General features: G+C 46.0%; 1 protein-coding gene across 1 annotated transcript; it reads left to right on the top strand.

Moving 5' to 3' along the window:
* Positions 1–3,145: 3,145 nt before the first annotated feature.
* On the top strand, positions 3,146–8,461 carry LOC144095317 (MIF4G domain-containing protein B-like). The gene is made up of 4 exons (XM_077629091.1): positions 3,146–3,290; positions 3,753–3,859; positions 6,254–6,526; positions 8,168–8,461. The coding sequence occupies exons 1-4, from the start codon at positions 3,146–3,148 to the stop codon at positions 8,459–8,461; spliced, it is 819 nt and encodes a 272-aa protein (XP_077485217.1).
* The last annotated feature ends 12,798 nt before the right edge of the window (positions 8,462–21,259 follow it).

The following is a 21,259-nucleotide window of genomic DNA, read 5'->3' on the forward strand; positions in this document are numbered from 1 at the left end:
AGACTTGCTCAGTTGCATCCTCCAACCTACATTTATGCGTGGATACCTGAATTTCTGAAGGACAGACACTTTTATTGCACTGAGGAAACCCTATGTTCTAATACAAATTATCAACTAAGTGGTGTGCCGCAAGGATTGGTGCAATCCCCGCTGCGTTTTAATATTTTGGTCAGTGGCATCCCCATTCGTCCTGATATAACAGTTTTTGTGTATAGATTTTTTCGCCTCGTCCAGGGATATCCATTCCCTTTACCAGATTCTGCAGGGATATTTGGATGCTCTTGAAGTATGGTTGCAGGATACTAATTTAACCCCGAATGTTGACAAATGCGGCGTTTTGGTATTTCCTCGAGACACGCCTTTGCCCATTTCATTAGTCCATCGCTCGAGCCAGATTCCACAAGTGGAATCCTAAAATATCTAGGTGTTACTTATCACCCAGCATTAGATTCGAGCCTTCATATAAAAAGCAATGGGTTTAAAAGAGAACGCGCTCTAGGCCGGCTGACAAGAATCGTGAATAAAAAGTTTGGGATGCGCCGCAACACATTATTGTTACTATACAAAGCCTACGTAAGACCTATACATAAATTTTATTGCATTCTGTTCTCTGGTAGCGCAAATTACAAGCTTCAACCCTTATTCTTACTAGAAAGGCGCGCTCTAAATCTCTGCCTTGGTCTCCCAAAATCAGTTTCAAAAGCCCTGCTTTATCTGGAAGCCCGTATCCCTGATATAAATTCCCGCTTTCAAATACTCACGGTGCGATCATTCCTCAGGTCGATGGACTCGGTGACTAATGTCAGCACTCCTATTTTTGTGTCTCAGCCGGCCTTATTCTTTTATCATAATTGGCCACGTTATCAAATGCCACAAATTATGTTAACACAACCTTTTAACACCGATTGGTATTGATCTCAGTTCTTTGCAGTGGGTTGATGACACACCGGCAGCAGTGGAATTCCATTTTGACCACATCTTCCCATCTCATGCGAAACACATGCCCGCAAACATTTTAAACGGTCTTCTCTCTGATCACATATAGGAATACCCCATCACACGGTGCTTTCTATCGACGCCTCCGTGAACTGCCAAAAATCTGCGGTTCGCATCTTTTCACACTATTTGGCATGAAGCTTTTCTGCCCGCATCCCAGGTTATATTCCTATATTCTTTGCGGAATTTTTGGCTCTTAGAATGGCTCTGCACAAAATTCTATGTCATTTGTCTCAAGCTATTATCCTCGCTGATTGTTTGTCAGTTTTAGTCTCCCTTTAAACTTCACAAAGAGATATTTTGAGCCGTTTTCTGCGATTTTTTGTCCCATGCACTTTGTAGGAGGTCCGGTTTGTCCGGGTTCCTGGTCATGCAGGTATTCATTCAAATGAGATGGCTGATTACTTAGCAAAGTCGGCTCTTGACGAGTCAGTGACACATCCTGTCCCGAATATCAGCGTGCTGGCGATTTCCAGGTTTCAGCGATTCCAACACATATCAGCCAGGTTACGTGATCCTTACTTAATACCACTGATTATCAGCCCTTGACATATAATTGGAACGTCCGTTCGTGTAAAACCAGGCTGTGTGAGGTAGCTATGACGGGGTTGCGGTGCAGGATTCCCAATTTGAATTTATATCTATGCAGGTGTCGGTTCACACCGACAAACCTATATGACGCATGCGGGGAGGTTGAATCTGTAGACCATTTTCTCTTCTACTGTCCAAAGTTCTCACTTCAGAGAAAGATTTACCTGGAGGTTCCTCTCTCCAGGCTAGGGCTCCCGTAATCTCTGTCAGTGTTATTATCGTTTGATGCGAGCGCCAAAGGATTTGCATTGGGTTCAATTTGTGGGATTCTCCATGATTACATAATTGCAACTGGTAGGTTGATTTGCTAATTCTTTCAATATTCTTCGAGCTTTTCTTTTTTCACGAAAACTCTGTCTGTTATTTAACTTTAAATATTCTTCTGTCGGTTTTATTGATACATTTTTCAAAATTCACGCTTGGTGCTAAAATTTTGTCGTGATCGCCTATGGAAATTTCTTTGTTTATGCCACTACACCTTGGCCAATCCCCCCGCGTGGGTATGTGCCATGTTTACTGAGGTAACGAAGAAGAAGATAGCCCCGGTGGCAAGGAGCCCTCGCAACATGTGCGAACTATTACCACTCCTTTTCCCGTCAAAACTTTCCTGTACACAGCAATTAACCGCCTGTGTCTTGGCCACTCCCCCGTAGTGGGTATGTGCCAGCAACGTCTGAGGCCTTCCTTCCTTCCTTCCTACATGTGCGAAAGCCCTTAGATACCACCCTCTTAAGCCAAGGAAACCGCGTGGTGTTGGTAGAGCCTTCCTTGACTGGGTGCTGTGGCATGCTAGGCGGAGGATGGGGTGGAGTATAAATACTAGGATAAAAAACGATCGACCAGCGCCGCAGCGCAACAACCGCGGACAAAAAGAAACGGGAGAAAGAGCTCAAGGGAGGGGAGGAATCATGAGAGGTTAAGGCACCTATAAGTGATGGCTATAAGCAAAGAGTGGTATGAAGTTAACAAATATACGATAAAGAGGGCAGTACGAAATCAGCAGTAAACTAGTTGTTTGCATACCAGCTTGTGTTTTTCTTTTGCGGCTATTTTTTCATGACACGCGGTTCAAGACGGTAATAAAAGGGGACCTTCCGTAGGTATGATAATGATCCACCACTGTACCTTTGGGTCTGCGTCGGTGCGACTGCCCTCTTTGGGGCAGTCGTATAATCACTAAACTTGCTAAGAGCGCTAGCAGATGGCAATGAGAGGACATGTTGACCAAATCCAAGCGACAGTGGTCTTGGTGAGATTTGTGAGGATTCTGCAGGCCATTTTTTTTTATTGCGCATAGATACACTCAGGTGGATGCTAGCAATAACTGCCACCTTAAACACCCGTGCAGCAATGTGGATAGTAGCACAATCTGCAGTACAAAAAAAAAAAAACGCTAGCGGCGCCGTGTGTCTGCCTCAGCGGCTCAACAGCACGAGAATGTCATTTTTCGAGTGCGGCCACAATGGCCGGCAATGAGGTACAAATCGGCACTGTCCGTCGTTTCTCAATGTCGTTCTCCGCTGTCGTCTTCTAGGTTTCACCTGAAGTACCCTACCCGATGCCGTGGTTAAGGAGGGACCAATCGGCGATTAGGAGCCGCCCACCGCTTCGGCAGCCCAAGTGCGCCTTGGGCGACGAGCAGGAATCCGCCAATGCGTCCTTGCACACCCAGAACGAAGACCTCATCAAGAAGGCGCTGCAAGGTGAGAAAGCGTACTGCCGCGTTCCTTCATTGTGGAGTGGAATTTACCTTCCACGATTCCACATCGCGGGTAATGTTTAGAACTATTCAGCCTGGTCGCATAGCCTCCCAAGGTCAGGCTTAGCAGAGTGCAGCGGGTATAAGTTTCTGTAAAGTTTACCTAGGCTGAACATACTATAATGCTGGCGGGTGTTGCAGAGTGGGGTGGGGAAGGTAGTTCATGGAGTTCACTTGGATGGTGAACTGCAGCTCCCGCATTAAAAACCAACCCGAGGCGCTTTTGTTTTACTGTGGAGTTTGCCGGTTTTGTTGCATTCCATGTCTTAATCGCCATGCCTAAAGCAAGGCTGCCACGACCATTTTGATTTTGTTTTGAACCCACTCTATGTCCGTAAAGGAAAGCGAAAAAGGTGGGGTTAGTGTTTTGCAGCAGTTCGTTGCTTACTTTTTTGTTTGCCCGTAGATCTAAACGCCCTCAGCACACAACAAATGACGGAGCTTGTGGCAGGTATCTGCGAAAGAGCCACGCAGGGTGAGCCAGTGGTTCACCTCTGCCTCTTCCTTATCGCGGTAAGCCTGCATTTCCCTCCTGTTTATTATACGTGCCTTGCTTTCCATTTAGTCCGCATTCTGATCGGTTTTGCTGCGCTGTGTTTAACGCTTATCGGCTTATGGGTGTTGAACGTCCCAAAGCGACTCAGGCTATGAGGGACACCGTAGTGAAGGGCTCCGGAAATATCGACCACCTGTAGTTCTTTAACGTGCACTTACATCGCACGCTACACGGGCTTCTATAATTTCGCCTCCATCGAAATGGAGGCCATAAGCACTGAGCCACCACGGCGGCACTGTCCTTAAAGTAGCCCATAGCAGGTATAATTCACGCGAGAATGCCTCTATATCCATGGTGTCAGAGTGATTCTCTTGTGGGATGCCATTTCTGCTGACGGACGAATCCCAACATAAAAAAGTAACAAATGTTTGTTTGATTGCCGATGGCAGCGGACGAGCATACCGACGCTACTCTCGTCTCGGTAGCGGAAGGTAGAAAGCACTCTTCACAGCCGGGCAGCCTGTTTTTGTAGCTACCGTCGATGACGCTTGCCTCGATTGACGCAGCGGTGACTCTGTTTTATAGGGAACGCAGTCCAGAGTATGGCCGTGTTTCGCTGGACCGGATGATAACAAGGCAGGGGCTGCGCGGAAATATGCGCAGAGTGTGTCGCCACACCCTCAACCACACCTCAACCCGTGGCTCTTGAGCTTTGTGTCTTTGCCGTCTGTTTCTACGCATGCATGCGCCAGAAAGCACTACAGGCCAAACGGCGTTTTCACTTGCGGAATTCATAGTTTTTCCTGCTGCTTTGCTCTCGTTACTTGTGGCTTAGTTCTTGTTTCAAATTTGCTCAATCTAGAAACAAATGCCCCAGACAAGGGCAGGCTTTAACGAGCGACGGTACTGATGATGATGATAACAAGGCAGGGGCTGCGCGGAAATATGCGCAGAGTGTGTCGCCACACCCTCAACCACACCTCAACCCGTGGCTTTTGAGCTTTGTGTCTTTGCCGTCTGTTTCTACGCATGCATGCGCCAGAAAGCACTACAGGCCAAACGGCGTTTTCACTTGCGGAATTCATAGTTTTTCCTGCTGCTTTGCTCTCGTTACTTGTGGCTTAGTTCTTGTTTCAAATTTGCTCAATCTAGAAACAAATGCCCCAGACAAGGGCAGGCTTTAACGAGCGACGGTACTGATGATGATGATGAAACTACTTCGGCGCCGAAGTTGGGTGTTCGTCGGCTCGCTGCTGGCGGAACTAAACCTAGGACTGCTAAGCCTAGGTGCAAGCGAATCAATTCGTGCCAGCTGCAATTCGTCCATTTAAATGTGCCCGGCTTGAAAGTGGCTCTCCGGTGTGCGTGCATTCATCATATTCAGTGAGTGGTCTAACTACGCGACTGCCGTACAGGTGCAGGCGTCGGTTGCTACACGCTTTATAAATGCTTGCAACAAGAGTACCAGTTTTGTAGCAGGCGTGAAACATTCTCATCGCTAAATTGGGAACATGTCAGGCACATTGGAAGCAATAAAGTGAAAGCTGGCCAGCTGATGACAGTATGCATGGTTTTTCAGGGAACACTAATTTTGAAAAAAGAATAGATTTTAGGGTAAAATAATGCTTTAGCGGCATTGTATTGCCAGTTGCGGCGGACACCAGATAACCGATAAATATATTTTAGTGACCTCGTTAACTAATATTCAAAATAAATATTTAAGTCTAAATGTCAGGCCAGCCGCCGCGGTGGCTCAGTGGTTATGGCTCTCGGCTGCTTGATCCGAAAGACGCTGGTTCGATCCCGGCTGCGGTGGTCGGATTTTGAAGGAGGCGAAATTCTAGAGGCTCGTGTGCTGTGAGATGTCAGTGCACGTTAAAGAACCCCAGGTGTCGGAAATTTGCGGAGCTCTTCACTATGGCGTCGGTTATAGCCCGAGTTAACACCCATAAACCAACACCCATAAACCAAACCATAAAACAATCTTATGTTAGGCGCCTTGTTCCAATTAGAGATTTTTAGCCACTAAAAGTAATAGCCATATGAGTTTTAGAATGTAGAGACCGTCTTTTAGATAGATATTTAGATCAGATAGAAATTTAGATAGCAGCTATTCTTCGCGCTGTAGCTCGAGAAATTTTAGCTACATGGCGCCAAAATATCCTTTCGATACGCATGCTGGCAAAGCGAGCTTTCGATTGCACGTAACTAGTCAGAAAGGCATACTCTGCAGCCAAATTTGCAGTTCGCCTTTAAGCTCAATACAGCATCCCATTTCATGTAGCAATGAATACATCGAAGGCATCAAGCTGGTGCACTGTTGGCAGTATAGATGCCTTCACGTCTTACTCAAGTGCTGCAGAAGATGCCAATGAAGCTGACTTTGTCTGGTATTTCCCTGGCACGCGCAGAAGTACAGCGACGGGAAGTTTCTGAACACGCTCTTGAGCACCTGCTCCGAGTGGCTGGACAAGCGGGACCAGTTTCTTCGACCACTGAACAAGTTGGAGCCGGTGCAGCATCGCTGGACGATTTTCGTGTCCTTCGTGGATCAGCTCCTGCTGTGGCTGCCTCGCCGCAGCGGAGATGAACACATGAAGAACGGCATTACGTTTCTGGCCAAGCTGCTCTGCAAATGCTGCCACGACATTCTGGAGACCCTTTCGCTGGGCAGCACATCCGAGGCAAGGCTCTATAAGTAGATTTCTAGGGCTTCTCAGAGCCATTATTAACAAACTTTGTCCTCAAGCAGTATACGTGAAACGAAGAAGTTGGCAAGTATCACTGCCCTCCGTAGTAATCCTGTGAGTCTTCATGGTGTCTAGAAAATCTGGAAAGTACGAATTGTGAGGAGCCCACTGATCTCAAGGAATTTGTCGGGCTCGCGTAAAATAGCGTGTCCAATCACAAAATAACGCGCACAGAAATCAACACAACGGTATGCAATGACTTTCTGCGTAATTGCGAGTGCTCAGCAGGCGGTCCGTGTCGCAATCCTCTCACAGTTCTTTAAACAAAGCGCACGGATGGCATACAGTGCACAGGCAAGAGAGAAGACCATGACACGCGCCTCCGTCCTGTGTGCCACTCGTCTGGCCTCTTTAAGAGAGTTATGTCCCAAGTCGCCCGTCAGACAATACCTTAATTTATTGAGGCTGTGCTACACTCAAGAGTGCCAACTCCTGAAGAGGGCCAGTAATGCTGGGAATTACCTTATGCTTTCGCATCCTTAGTGTAAACATCGGATGCTCTGGGGAGGAAGGTAGGTATCCTTAATATAGGGTCACTTTATTGTATGACCTTTTCTGGTTATTTCAATGTTTCCTTCATCAACAGCCTCAATTATTACTGCGAAAATTGGTTTAAAACATTGGACACAATTTTCCCTGATTTCATTTAAACGTGTGTCGTCACGATCTAAAATAGCCCGCGATAATCATTTCTATGTGAATACTGTCGTGGCCTAACGTCGGCGCTGCGTGCGGTGAGAACTGTCGTGATACACTACAGCTTGGAGAAAGCGGGTGGCGACTGTGATGTAATCGTTGAATTTCTCGACGATTTATAGCATATAAAAATCTTCATTTTGTAGGTAGTACTCTATCGATATCGCCCAGTATCAATTTGTCGTCAATGAGAAATGCGTTTGCTTTATAAGTCAGCCTAAAGCCGGACTGTTTTCCGAAAAGAAGGAGGCTCTGTGAAGAGACATAAAGCAAATCTTTTTCTGGTCATCCTTTACTGTTTTAGTATATGCTTTTTGCTAGCATGGTTATGCATGCTGCCAGGCCGAGAGCCAAGTTTTTCGGCTTCTTCGGTGGTATGCGGTGCGCACTCGGGTGGCAAAAATTAGTCATATTGGAGAGCCTAATCGATGCACGCGTTTGAGTTCAAGATGGCGGCTTCCGCGCCGTATTACAGTGTGCACTTGTAGAAGCATCGCTTCTCGTTCCCGTCTGCTTATCGAAAAACTATACTGTCAGAAAGCACTTATTGACGTATCCGAGAAATTGTATGATGAGGAAAAGTTCTAGCGACAATATAAGCAGCACCATCATAGGTCATTTTCATTGCTGGTCTATGGGGAACTTATGAGCGATGTTCTCCTGTGGGCATGATTTCATAACATTGTTGACCGCTTCCTGCATTATACCACAACCCCTTCGGAGTCATTGGGCTATATTTGCCGGCTTCTGATGTTGCCCAAAGTGATTCCGCTCATCTAATCTGGGCTTAGCAGTCATGGCACTAGGTGTCATGCGATATCGTGCTCACTGTTGTCATCCCGATTTTATCACTAACCACTGTTATCGTCGTACTCGCAGATGGAGTGTTTGCGGTCGGTTCTGACAAGCACCGGGAAGGCCATCGAGCACGTCGACCCCGACCTCATGAAGTCATTGGTGCAGCGGATGCGGGAGGCGTTACTTGAGCCCGACCTCTCAGCCTTGGGGCGCAAGACTTTGCTCCAAATGATCGAGCTGCGCGCCTCCAGATGGCAGTTGAACCGCGCACAGCAGAAGTACTACGACGACACACAACTTGAAGTGGAAGCTGATTTGTCAGAAATTGTTCATTTCACTGCAAGCCTTTTCCATTTGGCTGCATTCTTAAGTTGATGATGATGCGTTATTTCCAGCTGCGCGTTGCTTTCTTCAAAGTTAAAAGCATATGAGAGTGCTGGAAATTTCTTGCTTTTGTCGTATTAGCAGTGTCTGGAGGCTTTTGCGATTTCGTGGTGAATAGATGAATGTGCATTTCGATAGTTTCCAATGCTTTCAATGCTCTGTTGTGTACTTTTTGTGGAAGCTTGAGCTTCATGAACATCCGCAGTATATTTTCGAATTTGTCGGTTCTTCGGAAATGTGGGACAGAATAAGCAGTCAAAAATGATTGCGGAAAGAATGGAAAGTTATGTTCGACTTTTTTGAACTTGCTGAATTTATACTTGCTTATACCATGCTTTGTGCCTTGAACGGAAATGCTAAAACTAAAATGTAAGTGCGAAATGCGGGCACTTTTGTGAAATAAAAATAAAGCAATACAGCAAGCGCTTGCTGTATTGCTTTATTTTTATTTCACAAAAGTGCCCGCATTTCGCACTTACATTTTAGTTTTAGCATTTCCGTTCAAGGCACAAAGCATGGTATAAGCAAGTATAAATTCAGCAAGCTCAAAAAAGTCGAACATAACTTTCCATTCTTTCCGCAATCATTTTTGACTGCTTATTCTGTCCCACATTTCCGAGAACCGACAAATTCGAAAATATACTGCGGATGTTCATGAAGCTCAAGCTTCCACAAAAAGTACACAACAGAGCATTGAAAGCATTGGAAACTATCGAAATGCACATTCATCTATTCACCACGAAATCGCAAAAGCCTCCAGACACTGCTAATACGACAAAAGCAAGAGATTTCCAGCACTCTCATATGCTTTTAACTTTGAAGAAAGCAACGCGCAGCTGGAAATAACGCATCATCATCAACTTAAGAATGCAGCCAAACGGAAAAGGCTTGCACTGAAATGAACAATTTCTGACAAATCAGCGCGTCTTTCACATGCAGTGATTTTGTTGTCAAGTGTGAGTTTTTTACAAAAGTGGTGTAAGGAAGTAGCGAAAATAAACTTGGCTATTGGTTTATAGTTTTGTGGTTTATGGCGGTTTGACGTCGCAAAGCGAATCAGGTTATGTGAGACGCCATAGTGAAGGGCTCCGGAAGTTTCGAGCACCTGTGGTTCTTTAACGTGCACTGACAGCGCACCGTACACGGGCCTCTAGAAGTTCGCCTCCATCGAGAAAGAGAGAGGGTTTATTGATGGGAAAGGTAGAGAGATTGGCCTGAAATATAAATATCTGGCCTGCTACTCTGCACTGGGGAACGGGAAGAGGAGAAAGAAAAAGAGGGTCACGATGGGCGATGATGATGATGGGAGGAGGAAGATGAAAAAATACATAAAAATTAAATAAAAAAGGCACACTTTCTAACATCACAAACGCGAGGCAAGGTCTGTGCCGCTTAAAAAGCGTGAGAGCGCTCCCGTTGCCTGCACAGTTTTGAAACTATCTGGCCAAGCGCCTAGGGTCAAATCCTCCGGGAGGGGACTTGTGTCCATAGAGTTCAAAGCAGATGCGAGCATGAGGATTTCACGTGCATATGCTGGACACGCCACTAAAACTTGTTCTATGGTCTCTAGCACGCCACAGGTGGTACAGCCCGGGGAGTCCGCTCGTCCAATTAAATGCAAGCATCGCCTCCATTGAAATTCGACCGCCGCGGCCGGGGTCGAACCCGTGTCTTTCGGGTCAACAGTCGAGCGCCATAACCACTGAGCCACAGCGGCGGCTGGAAAGAAGGTAGAGGGGGGGAGGGGGGGGGGTATAAGCATGGTAGGGTGAAAGCAATGCCCCCACTATCCCCAGATGAAGGCAAGCCGGGAGCCGACATGAAACGTACTACTGGGCGCATAAGTTTCCAGGACGCATAAGCGTCTACAAAAGGCTGTAGCCTATTAAACAGGCGATCAAAATCAAATTTAGTGTAGTACTTTTCGCACTCATGCGGAAAAGAGTGGTGCAGTGAATGCAAATGTTCGCCGCAAGGCGTGATCCTTTGAGCGTGGATCGCTTTTCCTATGTCCTGGAGACTTTTTTTGACAGCAAGTACCAGAGCTATGCTGTGCAAGCCATTCTGCAAAAATGTGTTTCCTGCCTGCCGCGGCTTCTGAATTCCTCAATGAGATACACCCGCACACAGACTTAACAAGAATGATGGAGCGCGTTGCCTGGACTGCCGTCAGCGCCACGGAGCGATAGTCATCGATAGTCATCCGGCAAGTTTACGATGGCTGGCGATAGCTGGTGCGCAGCTAACCTTTGCCTACTTTTTCGCTTGTGCCTGATCGCAGCGTGGACAGCGCGCTCGTCGCGGGGGTGTGTCTGCGCTTTTTTCCCGCCGATGCGCAACGCTCTTTGCAGTTTTCTGATCGCGGGAACCAGAAATTGCAGTCAAAGCGAGCTGTGTACCAGCTATCCGCAGCCACTGTAAACATACTGAGAGTAGTATTATCTCGCCGCGATGACTGTCGCTTCGTGGCGCTGACGGCAGTACAGGCCACGCGTTCAGTCATTCGTTCTAAGTTTGTGAGCGGCTGTACATGTGGGAAAAAGCCGTGAAAGCAAGCAGGACGAGCATGAGAACTGCAGAGGACGAGCGGTAACTTGCAACTATGTTTATTGGAAAACACGCGTAGTAGAAAAAGGGGCATCTGCACATCACAAAGAAAAAAGGGACGAACTAAGATGATATAACGTCAAAGCTAGGCGAGATGACCATCAAAACTGCACAGAAAAGTGCGAAAACACGTGCTTCACAGGTTGATGTGATGAAAACCGGGTTTCTTTATCCAGAAGTGTCACTGAAAGCTCACTTGCACAGCTGTCAAGCCCAAGTTTGGGCGTATGCGCCACTTCCAAAATCTTCTGGATAAAGAGACCCGGTTTTTGGTCAACCCATAAAGCAAGTGTTTCGCGCTTTTCTGAGCAGTTTTCATTCTTATCTCGCCCGCTTTTGATGTGAGATCACCATGGTTTGTTTCGTTTTCTTTTGTGATGTGCAGGTACCTCTTTTTATGTTGGTTTAAAACCCCAAAGCGACTTATGCTATTAAGGACGCCGTACTGAAAGGTTCCCGAAATTTCGATTACCTGGGGTTCTTTGACGTGCACTGACGTCGCACAGCACACGGGCCTCTAGAATTTCGCCTTCATAGAAATTTGACCGCTGCGGACGGGAACCCGCTTCTTTCGGGTCAGCAGCTGAATGCCATAACCACTGAGCCACCGCGGCGGCTGCAGATACCCTTTTTAGTGCTACGGGTGTCTGCCAACAAACTTAGCTGCAAGTTACCGCTCTTCCTGTGCAGTTCTCGTCTTCGGCTTGTTTGAAGTCGCGGTTTTTTCCCCATATATATGTCGGAAAAACTGACGCAAAACCTGCCTTTGTTGAATCAATGAGTTAAAGCTCTTGCGATCCAAGCAATTATTCTTCAACCACAGAACCTCCGGCATTTTTTATCACACGGGGTTGGGGGGGGAGGGGGGGGAGACTGGGATCTTTTTCGTTTTAAGGACAAACCAGGAGAAAGCATCATATGGCTCATCAGTGACGGAACCCGGCGTCCACGAGAAACGAACCGAAAACACACGCGACATGATGACGTCATCGGCAGTGGCCGCATCATCAGGAAAGAAGAAAAAATAGCATTTCCCCGGAAGCGGGTTTAGAACCCGGGCCGGCGCGAAGAGATGAGCTTCGGTGGCCACTTCATTTTGAGCACTACGCCGTCACCACGGTTTTTTATTGCGGAAGCACTACTTCAATATGTCAGACCCGCTGACCGGTTTGTGCGAAGAACAATCTTGAGGGTGATATTGGGCAAACCATAAATAAATTAATAAAATAAATATTGCCACCCCTGCCTTGGGGCGGCACGAACAAATCAGCTGTGCTGCTCACAACGAGAGCACTATGCTATCGTCGCCGCCGATCACGTCTCGTGTTTTAGTGCAGCACTCTCTCTCGCTGTGAATTGCACATGGTCTCCTTCATCAATAAATATTACTATCAAACTTAAGTTTGTGTTTTGAGCACTTTGGCGCTAGTGACAGAGAGGTTTGAGCTGCATTAGTGGGTGTGGCCAGCGATATGGCTGAAACACGGCACTGGAAGAAATGCCGCCGGCGTACATTTGGTAAATCGGCATTGATGAAAATTTGAAGACAGGGATAGCAGGCTCACTCCAATGCCTTTACTTTTCTCTGAAAATGAATTTGTTTATGGTTGCTCTTTTAAAATTTAATTATTTCCGCTTTGTTTTCCCAATTTTCATTTCGATCTCCTCACGATCTCTCAAAATTCCTTATTAGTATTCACAAATTCCTCAATTTATATTTATCAGCCGCTTGAGATAAACTCGGATGACTTTTCTCCTGTTTGCATCTGCACCAAACCCTGGCCAATCGCCCACCATGGGTATGTGCCATTGTTTTTAAGGTAATAACAACAGTGGACAATTCAATCACGCTTACAGGTACGTGGCGGTGGAGTCCACCTGCAAAAAAAAAAAAAACGCCACCGCCTGGAAGACGTCGGAGTAACGAGCGTTCGATTTACTGGCTATGCGCAAAACGAAAGTCTTTTCGCATCCAGCGGGGCCAGTAAGTGAGTGAAAAACTTTTACTGAACATTTGCGTAGTTCGGCGGCAGTAGGATCCGCGTCGTCTTCATATCAGGCGATCCCGGATCCCTTCTTCGCAAGGTCGCGGGGCCAGTAAAGAAAACCCTGAGCGTTAGGAAAAGTAACAACTTTTCCACCTAGCGGAGCGATCGACGCCCAGCGCCATCTATCAGATAAACTACGATGCACGTCTACCCGTTGTCGAGTTAAACCCTCTCGATATACGTCCCAAACGAAATTTGCTTCGTTTGAGGGGTCAAGGTAGGCCTGGAATTCGGCTTGCGGTGCGATATGGTAACGCTTCAATTAGCAATTGCATGTATACAATGTTTACCTGTTATTTAATTATGGTTTTATTTCTATACCACAATCCATAGAGTTTTATTTGCCTACCAAATTCGGTACAGAACTGTCCTGGGGTGTGTGCCCAATGTTGTCGGAGTATATATAGCGGAAGAAATCTACACGTTGTCGATGGCACCACTAGTCTCAATGCGAGATGGGCTGTTTTCTAGTTGCTGCCACAGATGGCGCTGTGGCATCTACTTTATTGGTCCGCCATGCCCGCTTGCAAGCATCGAATCGCAGACCAGTTTGTAGTAACGTGTGAACACGTGATACATTGGCAGCAGACGGGCCACGGACGGACAGTTCGTTTTGTGAATGGATCTTTAGGGGGAACTTAACCGTACCCAAACACACTTTTCGTTCTTTCGCAGTGATGAAGCAGCACTGGTGCACTGTTGAAGCTACGCGCTGGACTAGAAAATGGCACCCGTGACGAAGAGAGCTGTTTCCAAATAAAGGACTCACATTCTTTTACCGAGGCATAACATTTATTCCAGAATTGCGATGGAATACCCACACTGAAAACCTCGGCTCCAAAGCTTCTAAATAATTAGCGCACCTGGGGCGCCCTATGCACAGAGCAAGTCCAGACGTAAGGTTTCTCTGACACAAAATGCTCGTTAGACCGCTTACTGAATATGCCAAAGAGTATGGGACTCTCAAAATGCAACCAATTGTCTCGAACTTGACAGGATACAGTGATTTGCTTCCAGATTTATCCATAATTAATACCATCCCAACAAAATTTTAACAGAACTCTGTAAAGAAGTTCATCCACCGACGCTGAAACCAGACCGAGTACAATAGAATGAAATCCCTGAAATACTGGAAGCCGTGACAATTTTTCCAAAATAAACACATCAGATTGATTTCAAATCAAAACCACTGAAACTTCAGGGCACTGGCATAGTAAGTTTATTCTAATGGCGGCCTTACTGAATCAGCGTTTAAAGGTTAGGTACTTCCCGCGGAGCTGCAAAGATTGTAACTCTATTCCTGACTCTTCAATTTATATGAGTTTGTGTGTGGAATTAACTCAGAAACGAGCTGTTTTTCTGGTTTCTGAATTGATCCACTTTGTTTTGTGTATTTGTGTGTTTATATAATATTTTGTATTAGCTTTGTATGCCAAAGTTATTCTACTCATATCTAATCTCGTGCCAAGAGGGGCAATGACGTCATTCACCGGGCGCGTTTCTGCCTCGGCTTTCTGACGACCGCGGGGTTTTCATTCAACGAGCCACGTAATGCGTTCGCACTAAAAATAACTGGGTATTTGTAGTTTGGATCGACGTCACAGCGACGGCCATCTTTGGGTCAAGAAAGCCCGGCCAAAGGCTAGCCTTTTTCCTAGTCCGCACATTCCCAACTGGTTACTTTTTATGGCAAGCTAGCAGAGGCTAGGAAGGAAATCCAAAACTTTCCTTTGGCTCCTCCCCCCGGCCTGTTTCCTGAGGGTTGATCATTGTTCGGGCTAGTGGCGCAATGGGGTGAATGGTAGTGAATGGAGATGATTAAGGGGGGGGGGGGGAGGGGCGTGCAGGGACACTATAGTTGAAGAGGCCACTACTCAAGGCATGAGGACAGTGGACCATTTTCTGCCTAGGCTAACATGAGGAGATTAAAGGCAGGGACATGTAGAAAAGCCTCTCTAAGAATTAGAAGAAAGGCGACCCCGGAGTGCTGGTCACGAGCAGAACCGGTTTAGATAAGAGGGAGGAAGGTTTTGCCCATCCCATGAGGAAATGACAGCGCAAATAAACTGAGAATGGCCTCCAGTGTACAGGAATCAAGAGACGTGACGCCATCGCCGCGCGATTGAGGAAGAGCGCAGGTTTTGGTTGTTGGGATGGCTATAAAGTGTTTTTTTGCGTCCAAAGCTTTTTTTCCTTTTATTTTTGGCGGCTCTCTTGAAACGAAAGAGGCGAATAAAACCTGTGCGCATACAATCTTCCAACAACTTCCGTAAGTGTTCTCCTCGTGAAGGCGCAAGCACCCACGACGCAGGATTTTTCAGAGCGTATTGCCTCGCTGTAGTCGCAGACAACTCATTATACCGGATGCAACAACATCATACATGGAAGCCATATTTTGCCTGCAGGACCAATGTGGTCTATAGAAATCTGTTATTACGCAGAAAATTTTACAACGGCTGCACTGTTCGCCTCATGGAGGATAATACTCATGCAGCGGCTGTATCAGGCCCTGGATACTTGGCGGCACATTGCAAACGGTGTGAACATGATGGAAAAGATTGTACCGCAATTTTTTAGGAGACATGTGTAATATATGCAAACGCGGACCAGAAAGAGCGAAAGATAGTGGAAGCCATTCTTATACACGTGGAAAGGCGTTCATGTGAGAGTGAAGCAAATGTTTATTTTTCTGCCGAAAATTAAGTTCTTGTATTGGGAGGTGCCGTCGGGCATGCTGTTTGATTGTTGACAATTTTGGCACCTGATCATTTCTTGTGAATCCGTGGTTTCTTTAGAATAAAATCAGTTCATGAGTAGAGCTTGTGTCGTCATGTGTCTTTTCGTCCCGGTTCTATGCAAATGAAACGCATGGCGGAGCACGCATTTCAGCACTGAACGTGATTTGAAAAGAAACACGCTAATTTTGCCAAAATTTTGAGACCTGCATGAAAATAGCAGCGTTAGATCTACCGCAGCGTGGTTAGGATCATGGTTATGGCACCCACGTGCGCTGTAATGTGGGAGGGAGGATTCACGCTCGAATGCGTTGTGCATTTCGTTTCTTGAACACGCAAAACATCTTAGTGCGCATTTGACGTGTATAATTCCTTTAAGAACTTACATTTCTCGGCCCGCCATCGAGTCCACATAAAAACCCTTGCTTTATAACCGGATTTCCCGTGGATGGTTGGCTGTTTCTATTTCATACATATAATAAACGCTTTCAGTCATCTTGTGGAAATTTGGGGTTCCGGAATATACGGCTTCCTTTAATACCCCGTTCACTTCCTTTTTGTGCTATCCTTAGCAATGTCATTCTTGTATTGCGCATTGGGCACGGCTAAATTTGGTGTCATCAGGTCTTCGAGCTAGTCACGAAGGTGAAAAAATGTGTGCTTATAATTTCCTGTAATATACTAAAGCTGAACAAAAATTGAAGTTTTAAAAGAAAGTATAGCCTCAGTGCGTAAAACTCTTATGTGATAGCAGCCAGTGTTAGCAACCGCATATATGAAAATATTCAGGCGCATATTTGACATACAGACACGTTGTCAAGAGCATACAAGTGTGGCGCGTGCACGTATTGCGAGAGGGTGGGCTGATCAATTAGAAAGCTGTATTTCGATACTGTCGTATGTGATGTCACTTCACTTTGTAGTGTGTAATAATGTTGAGAACTTCGAACATGCAGAGTAGCTTCATGACATTTTTTGTTGTAGTGGAGCTGAACTAGCCAATTGTTATTATTTCGAAGAATTCTGGTGCATCTTGAGGGGTATTTTAATTTATTAGGCGTGTGGCTGGCAGTATGGTTCAAAATTTACGAGGACTACAGCTTGGGCGCAAGGCGGGCATCAAAGGCCGACAAAATCACAGGTGCTGTATAAATTACAAAATTTATAATGAAGCACTAAAATAAATCAATCTTTCATAAAATGAATTGAGCTCGAACGTTTAGTTAAATAAAAAAGAACATTGCTCGCAATAAAAGCACAAACCAAATCAAACAGTAAATCAAAAGGATGAAAAAAAATCACCAGCAAATCGATTAATTACCTTGTTTAGGGTTCATTTGCACACTCGGGTAGTGTATGCAAATATATTAGAGGAAAAAAAATTATACAGCTCTGTTTGTGAATCTTGCACGCAGGATACTTCCAACAAAGAGATCTTCTAAAACACTAAGGCGAGAACGCGGCAAACAAAAAAATCCGGTGGGAAACTGAACGAGTGTAAAACCAAAAAAATGGAGGGGGGGGGGGGGGGGACATCTGACCCAGGGAAAGCATTTGATCACCGCCACTTTGAAACCCAATGGTGTAGCTTGTTGGCATGGTTTTCCATTGAGGAAGAGTACAATCTAAACCAGCGAAAAAGGGGTCAGCATGGGAGCCAGAAGGGGACAGATAACAGCAAGCAGATGCAAGAAAACAGGATGGAGGATGAAGGTGCTCATCTCTGATGCTTATCTCTAGATTGGATTGGAAAACATTTAATTCGTCAGAAAAGGCAGAATGCAGACGATCCGTGCTAGGTGGCTATCAGTCCATGGCTGACAACGACCTGGGTAGCCCATTCAATGACCCGGGTTTGAACTCCCAAGTCTGAGCTGACCAACGCGGCCTCCCACTGCTCGAGAGTAGGAACCTGTATTAGAGATTTCGGGGGCGGCTCCTCTTTACAATTCTACAATAGGTGATCATAAGTGGCTAAATCACCACATAATGTACATGCAGGGTCGTATTCACCGGGGTAGAATTTTGACAACAGGTAAGGCGTCATGAAGGATCACGTCTGGAGTCGCCTCCAAGTGGTCTCCTGCTCCTTATTAAAGGCTTTGTCGGGAGGAAGAAATATCCTCCTTTCAAGTTTAAAATGATTAGTAATATCTCTAGATGCCAGGGATGTAAAGCGTGACGTCACTGCGTCTTTTCGCTGAAGCAACTTTCAGCACTTCCCTCATGATATACGTGCAAATCACTAGCATGCAGTCGCACGTGAGTGGCAAGTGCCTTTGTGAAAAGCCGTGACGTCCTGGCAGTCGGTGAATGCCATTGGCTGGAGAGTCTTCATTGTGAACTTTTCGCATCTGTGGTGTGTAAGTTGCTGGGCTACTTGCGATCTCACAAGTGTCAGTTCGCGCTAGTTTGCCTTGTGATCGCACTGGCTGTAGGTCGCTGCTGGGAAGGGGGAAGGGGGGCAAGCGCAATTACAAAGGGTAAAGTGAGGTAGGTGCACATGAATGGCGAGTTTTCTAGAAAATAATAAAAACGCAATGCTGGAAGAGACAAGAAGGAAATTGTCGCACATTGTTGCAGACCGCAACCATGTGGCAGATTCCAATGCCGTACTGAAGGATCAGGATTGGTTAAGAGATTACGAATCAGGAGGTGCAAGGGTATCAATGGCCAAAGAGCGCCATGGCACAAGGTAGTTTTCTTTGCATAAGGTGGGGTCAAAGACCCATTTTCAAAGCATTTCACCCTAAAGAAGCCGAGCACCAGGCAGGCGAAAGCTTGTTCCCATTGTATCACCGGTGGGTACCCAGCGGCACAGGGTATCGAACCCTGCACCTCCTGCATGCGAGGCGGATGCTCAACCACTTCGCCACCGCTGCGCTGAAGAATAGAAGTAGATTGTTGTTTTGCGAAAGAAAAATGAAGCACTAAAGCTGGTGCCTTTCACTGACAGTAACGTTTGCGCAAAAATTTGTTTTTCGAACACATGCGGCGATTGAGCTATAGGCGTTTTCGAAGCACTTGGTGCGCATCACGGCCACGCGTTGAACCCGATGACGATAGAGATATAGCGTAGCGAGAGGCGGGGCACACGAATGGCATGGTCTTAGCACCCGTCCACCACAGCTGAGGACGACGAAGACGGCGCAAGGGTAGCGTTGAGAAATATTGAGCACAGGTGTATAGCAACCTCTGCCGCCCGTTTCTTGGCCGATCTCCCAGTGCGGGTATGTGCCATCTTTTGAAAGGCTAGCAACAACAACTTCTGGGCACATTAATCTCAACGCATAACCATGAACAAAACCCGATAGCTACGTTAATAGGCCGTTGATTAAAGTCAAACTTGCGGTAGTGACAGACGGACTCACGTTCTCCTGTGTTGCAGTGAATGCATGCGTTCATTGGCAGGCGTGCGCCTATGTGCCCGGATCATAGCTATGCAGGAGACTTTTGTGACCACTCGTAAGTATCATAGCTGTGATGTACAAGCGACTTCGCAAAAGTGGCTTTGGTGTGTGCCAGTGCTTTTGAAGCCCTGAATGTGACACAGTACGCGAGACGCAAGATAACGCGCTCTTCAAACTTAGAAGCTCCGGCACCTTTTTTTTTTTCGGAGTAGGAAGGGAAGGCCTCGAGTTTTTTATTGATATATATTTATTCCATGCTAATTTCAAATATTAAATTTTATATCTATGTTGTATTTTTCTAACTTCCCCTGTTAAGAAGTGAATTTGTTAATGCATATAAAACGAAATGATATAGTCAATTAAAATAAAAATAACTAGAGATATTCTGCATCAACGAATTGCGCACCAAGCTCTCTTATGCTTTTCTAATCATGCCTATAAACAGGAGTCTGACGATTAGAAACTTCTGTTTCGCATGATTGGTTTATGTTAATGAAACCAAATGCTTTACCACTTGCTACAAAGCCAATTGGGTCAAAAACTCTGCTTTTTACATTATTAACGTTAGAAATTTTAAAGTTTTATCAGAAATTTGATCTTAGTTCAAAGATTTAGGATCATGGTAGGGAGGCTGTCCTATTGCTGTAACCAATTCGGGGTCCCTGTTGATGCGTAGGTTTTTTATTTATAATTTGCGGCGGCACTGATAGCAACAAAAAGCTTGTCTTCAGCATACAAGGCAAAATTACTTTTGAAATGTAGTTAAACTACGTTTCTAATTGCTTTCCTAGAGATCTCGCAAAAGCTATTAGAAAGACTATGAATGACTGCTCGCTAAAAGTAATGACATTCAAAAGCGATGAAAATTACCATCAAATTAATTTTTAGTTTCAGCACATCAAGTTGAGCATTGTTCGTAGTGCGTACAAAATTTTCAAATTTCTTTGTTTGCACTGCCAATGAGCTTCAAAGGGGGCGTCGGAAATTTTGCTCCACTTTAAAGAAATGTGGCCGTAGTCCACTCGACAGCCGCTTTGGTTGCGTAGATGAGGTCAACTTAATTGCAAACACTTGTATAACTGCTCTTATGACTTTTCAATCCGAAGTTTATCGTTCAATGCGTAATATGGTCCCACCTTTTCGATTTTGAAAATTTTTAGACTGCGTAAACAAGGGGAGTGCAAAGACGGCTTGTTGTGGCTCGTCGTCCCGGAAAAGCGCCATTGTCAGATAAGCTGCCAATTATGCTGTTAGGTTGGCTCGTTCTGGAGGCACGTTGGAGAACATAAATTGCATGCCGCTGTGACGTTGTGGCCTATGTTGCCCTTGAGTTAACAATAAGGTGGCCCTGCGGCAAGCCTATGTGCGAGAGCATACGCAAGCAGTCCAATAGACTCGTCACCAAGGCAGTGCTGATGCCTGCGCGCACATCACCTCTCGTCCACGTGTGCCGCTTCGCTTGTGTGATTAACGGCTATTCCTGGCTTCGCGTCTAAAACCAGTGCTGTCGGCGTCGGTGTTGAGTGCGAAAAATCACGAACGCTTTTCTGGCTGGTGATCTTGAAAGAGTGACCACTAAATCAGGTGGGCTGCCTAGGTCACGTGGCCTTGTAGTGTCATCACAACTTGCCCACGAGATAGTAGGAAAACTGCGCGCACTGACCCGTGGCTGTTAAATTAATGATTGGTCGCTCGGGAAGAGCTACCTGGGGCGTACAATGCCCTCCGCTGGGAGCACCTGCCATCGCACGGCAGTGGCGCATCGCTTAACCGTGGCAGCTCTGCGCCAGGAGGGGCATGATGACTCCTAGGGATCCACGAATGTAAAGTAGAGAATGACCTTATGCATATATGGGAATTAACCAAATACGCTATCACCTCATACCCTTAAGGCGGAGCTTAAGTTGTGCGCTCCAATTTTCTAACATTGTAGACGCTCAAGGCCAAAGCATGGCCAGTACAAGGAGCAGCATATGGAGTCACTATACA

This window comes from Amblyomma americanum, chromosome 6, assembly GCF_052857255.1.
Source record: "Amblyomma americanum isolate KBUSLIRL-KWMA chromosome 6, ASM5285725v1, whole genome shotgun sequence".
In the NCBI taxonomy this organism is placed as follows: Eukaryota; Metazoa; Arthropoda; class Arachnida; order Ixodida; family Ixodidae; genus Amblyomma; species Amblyomma americanum.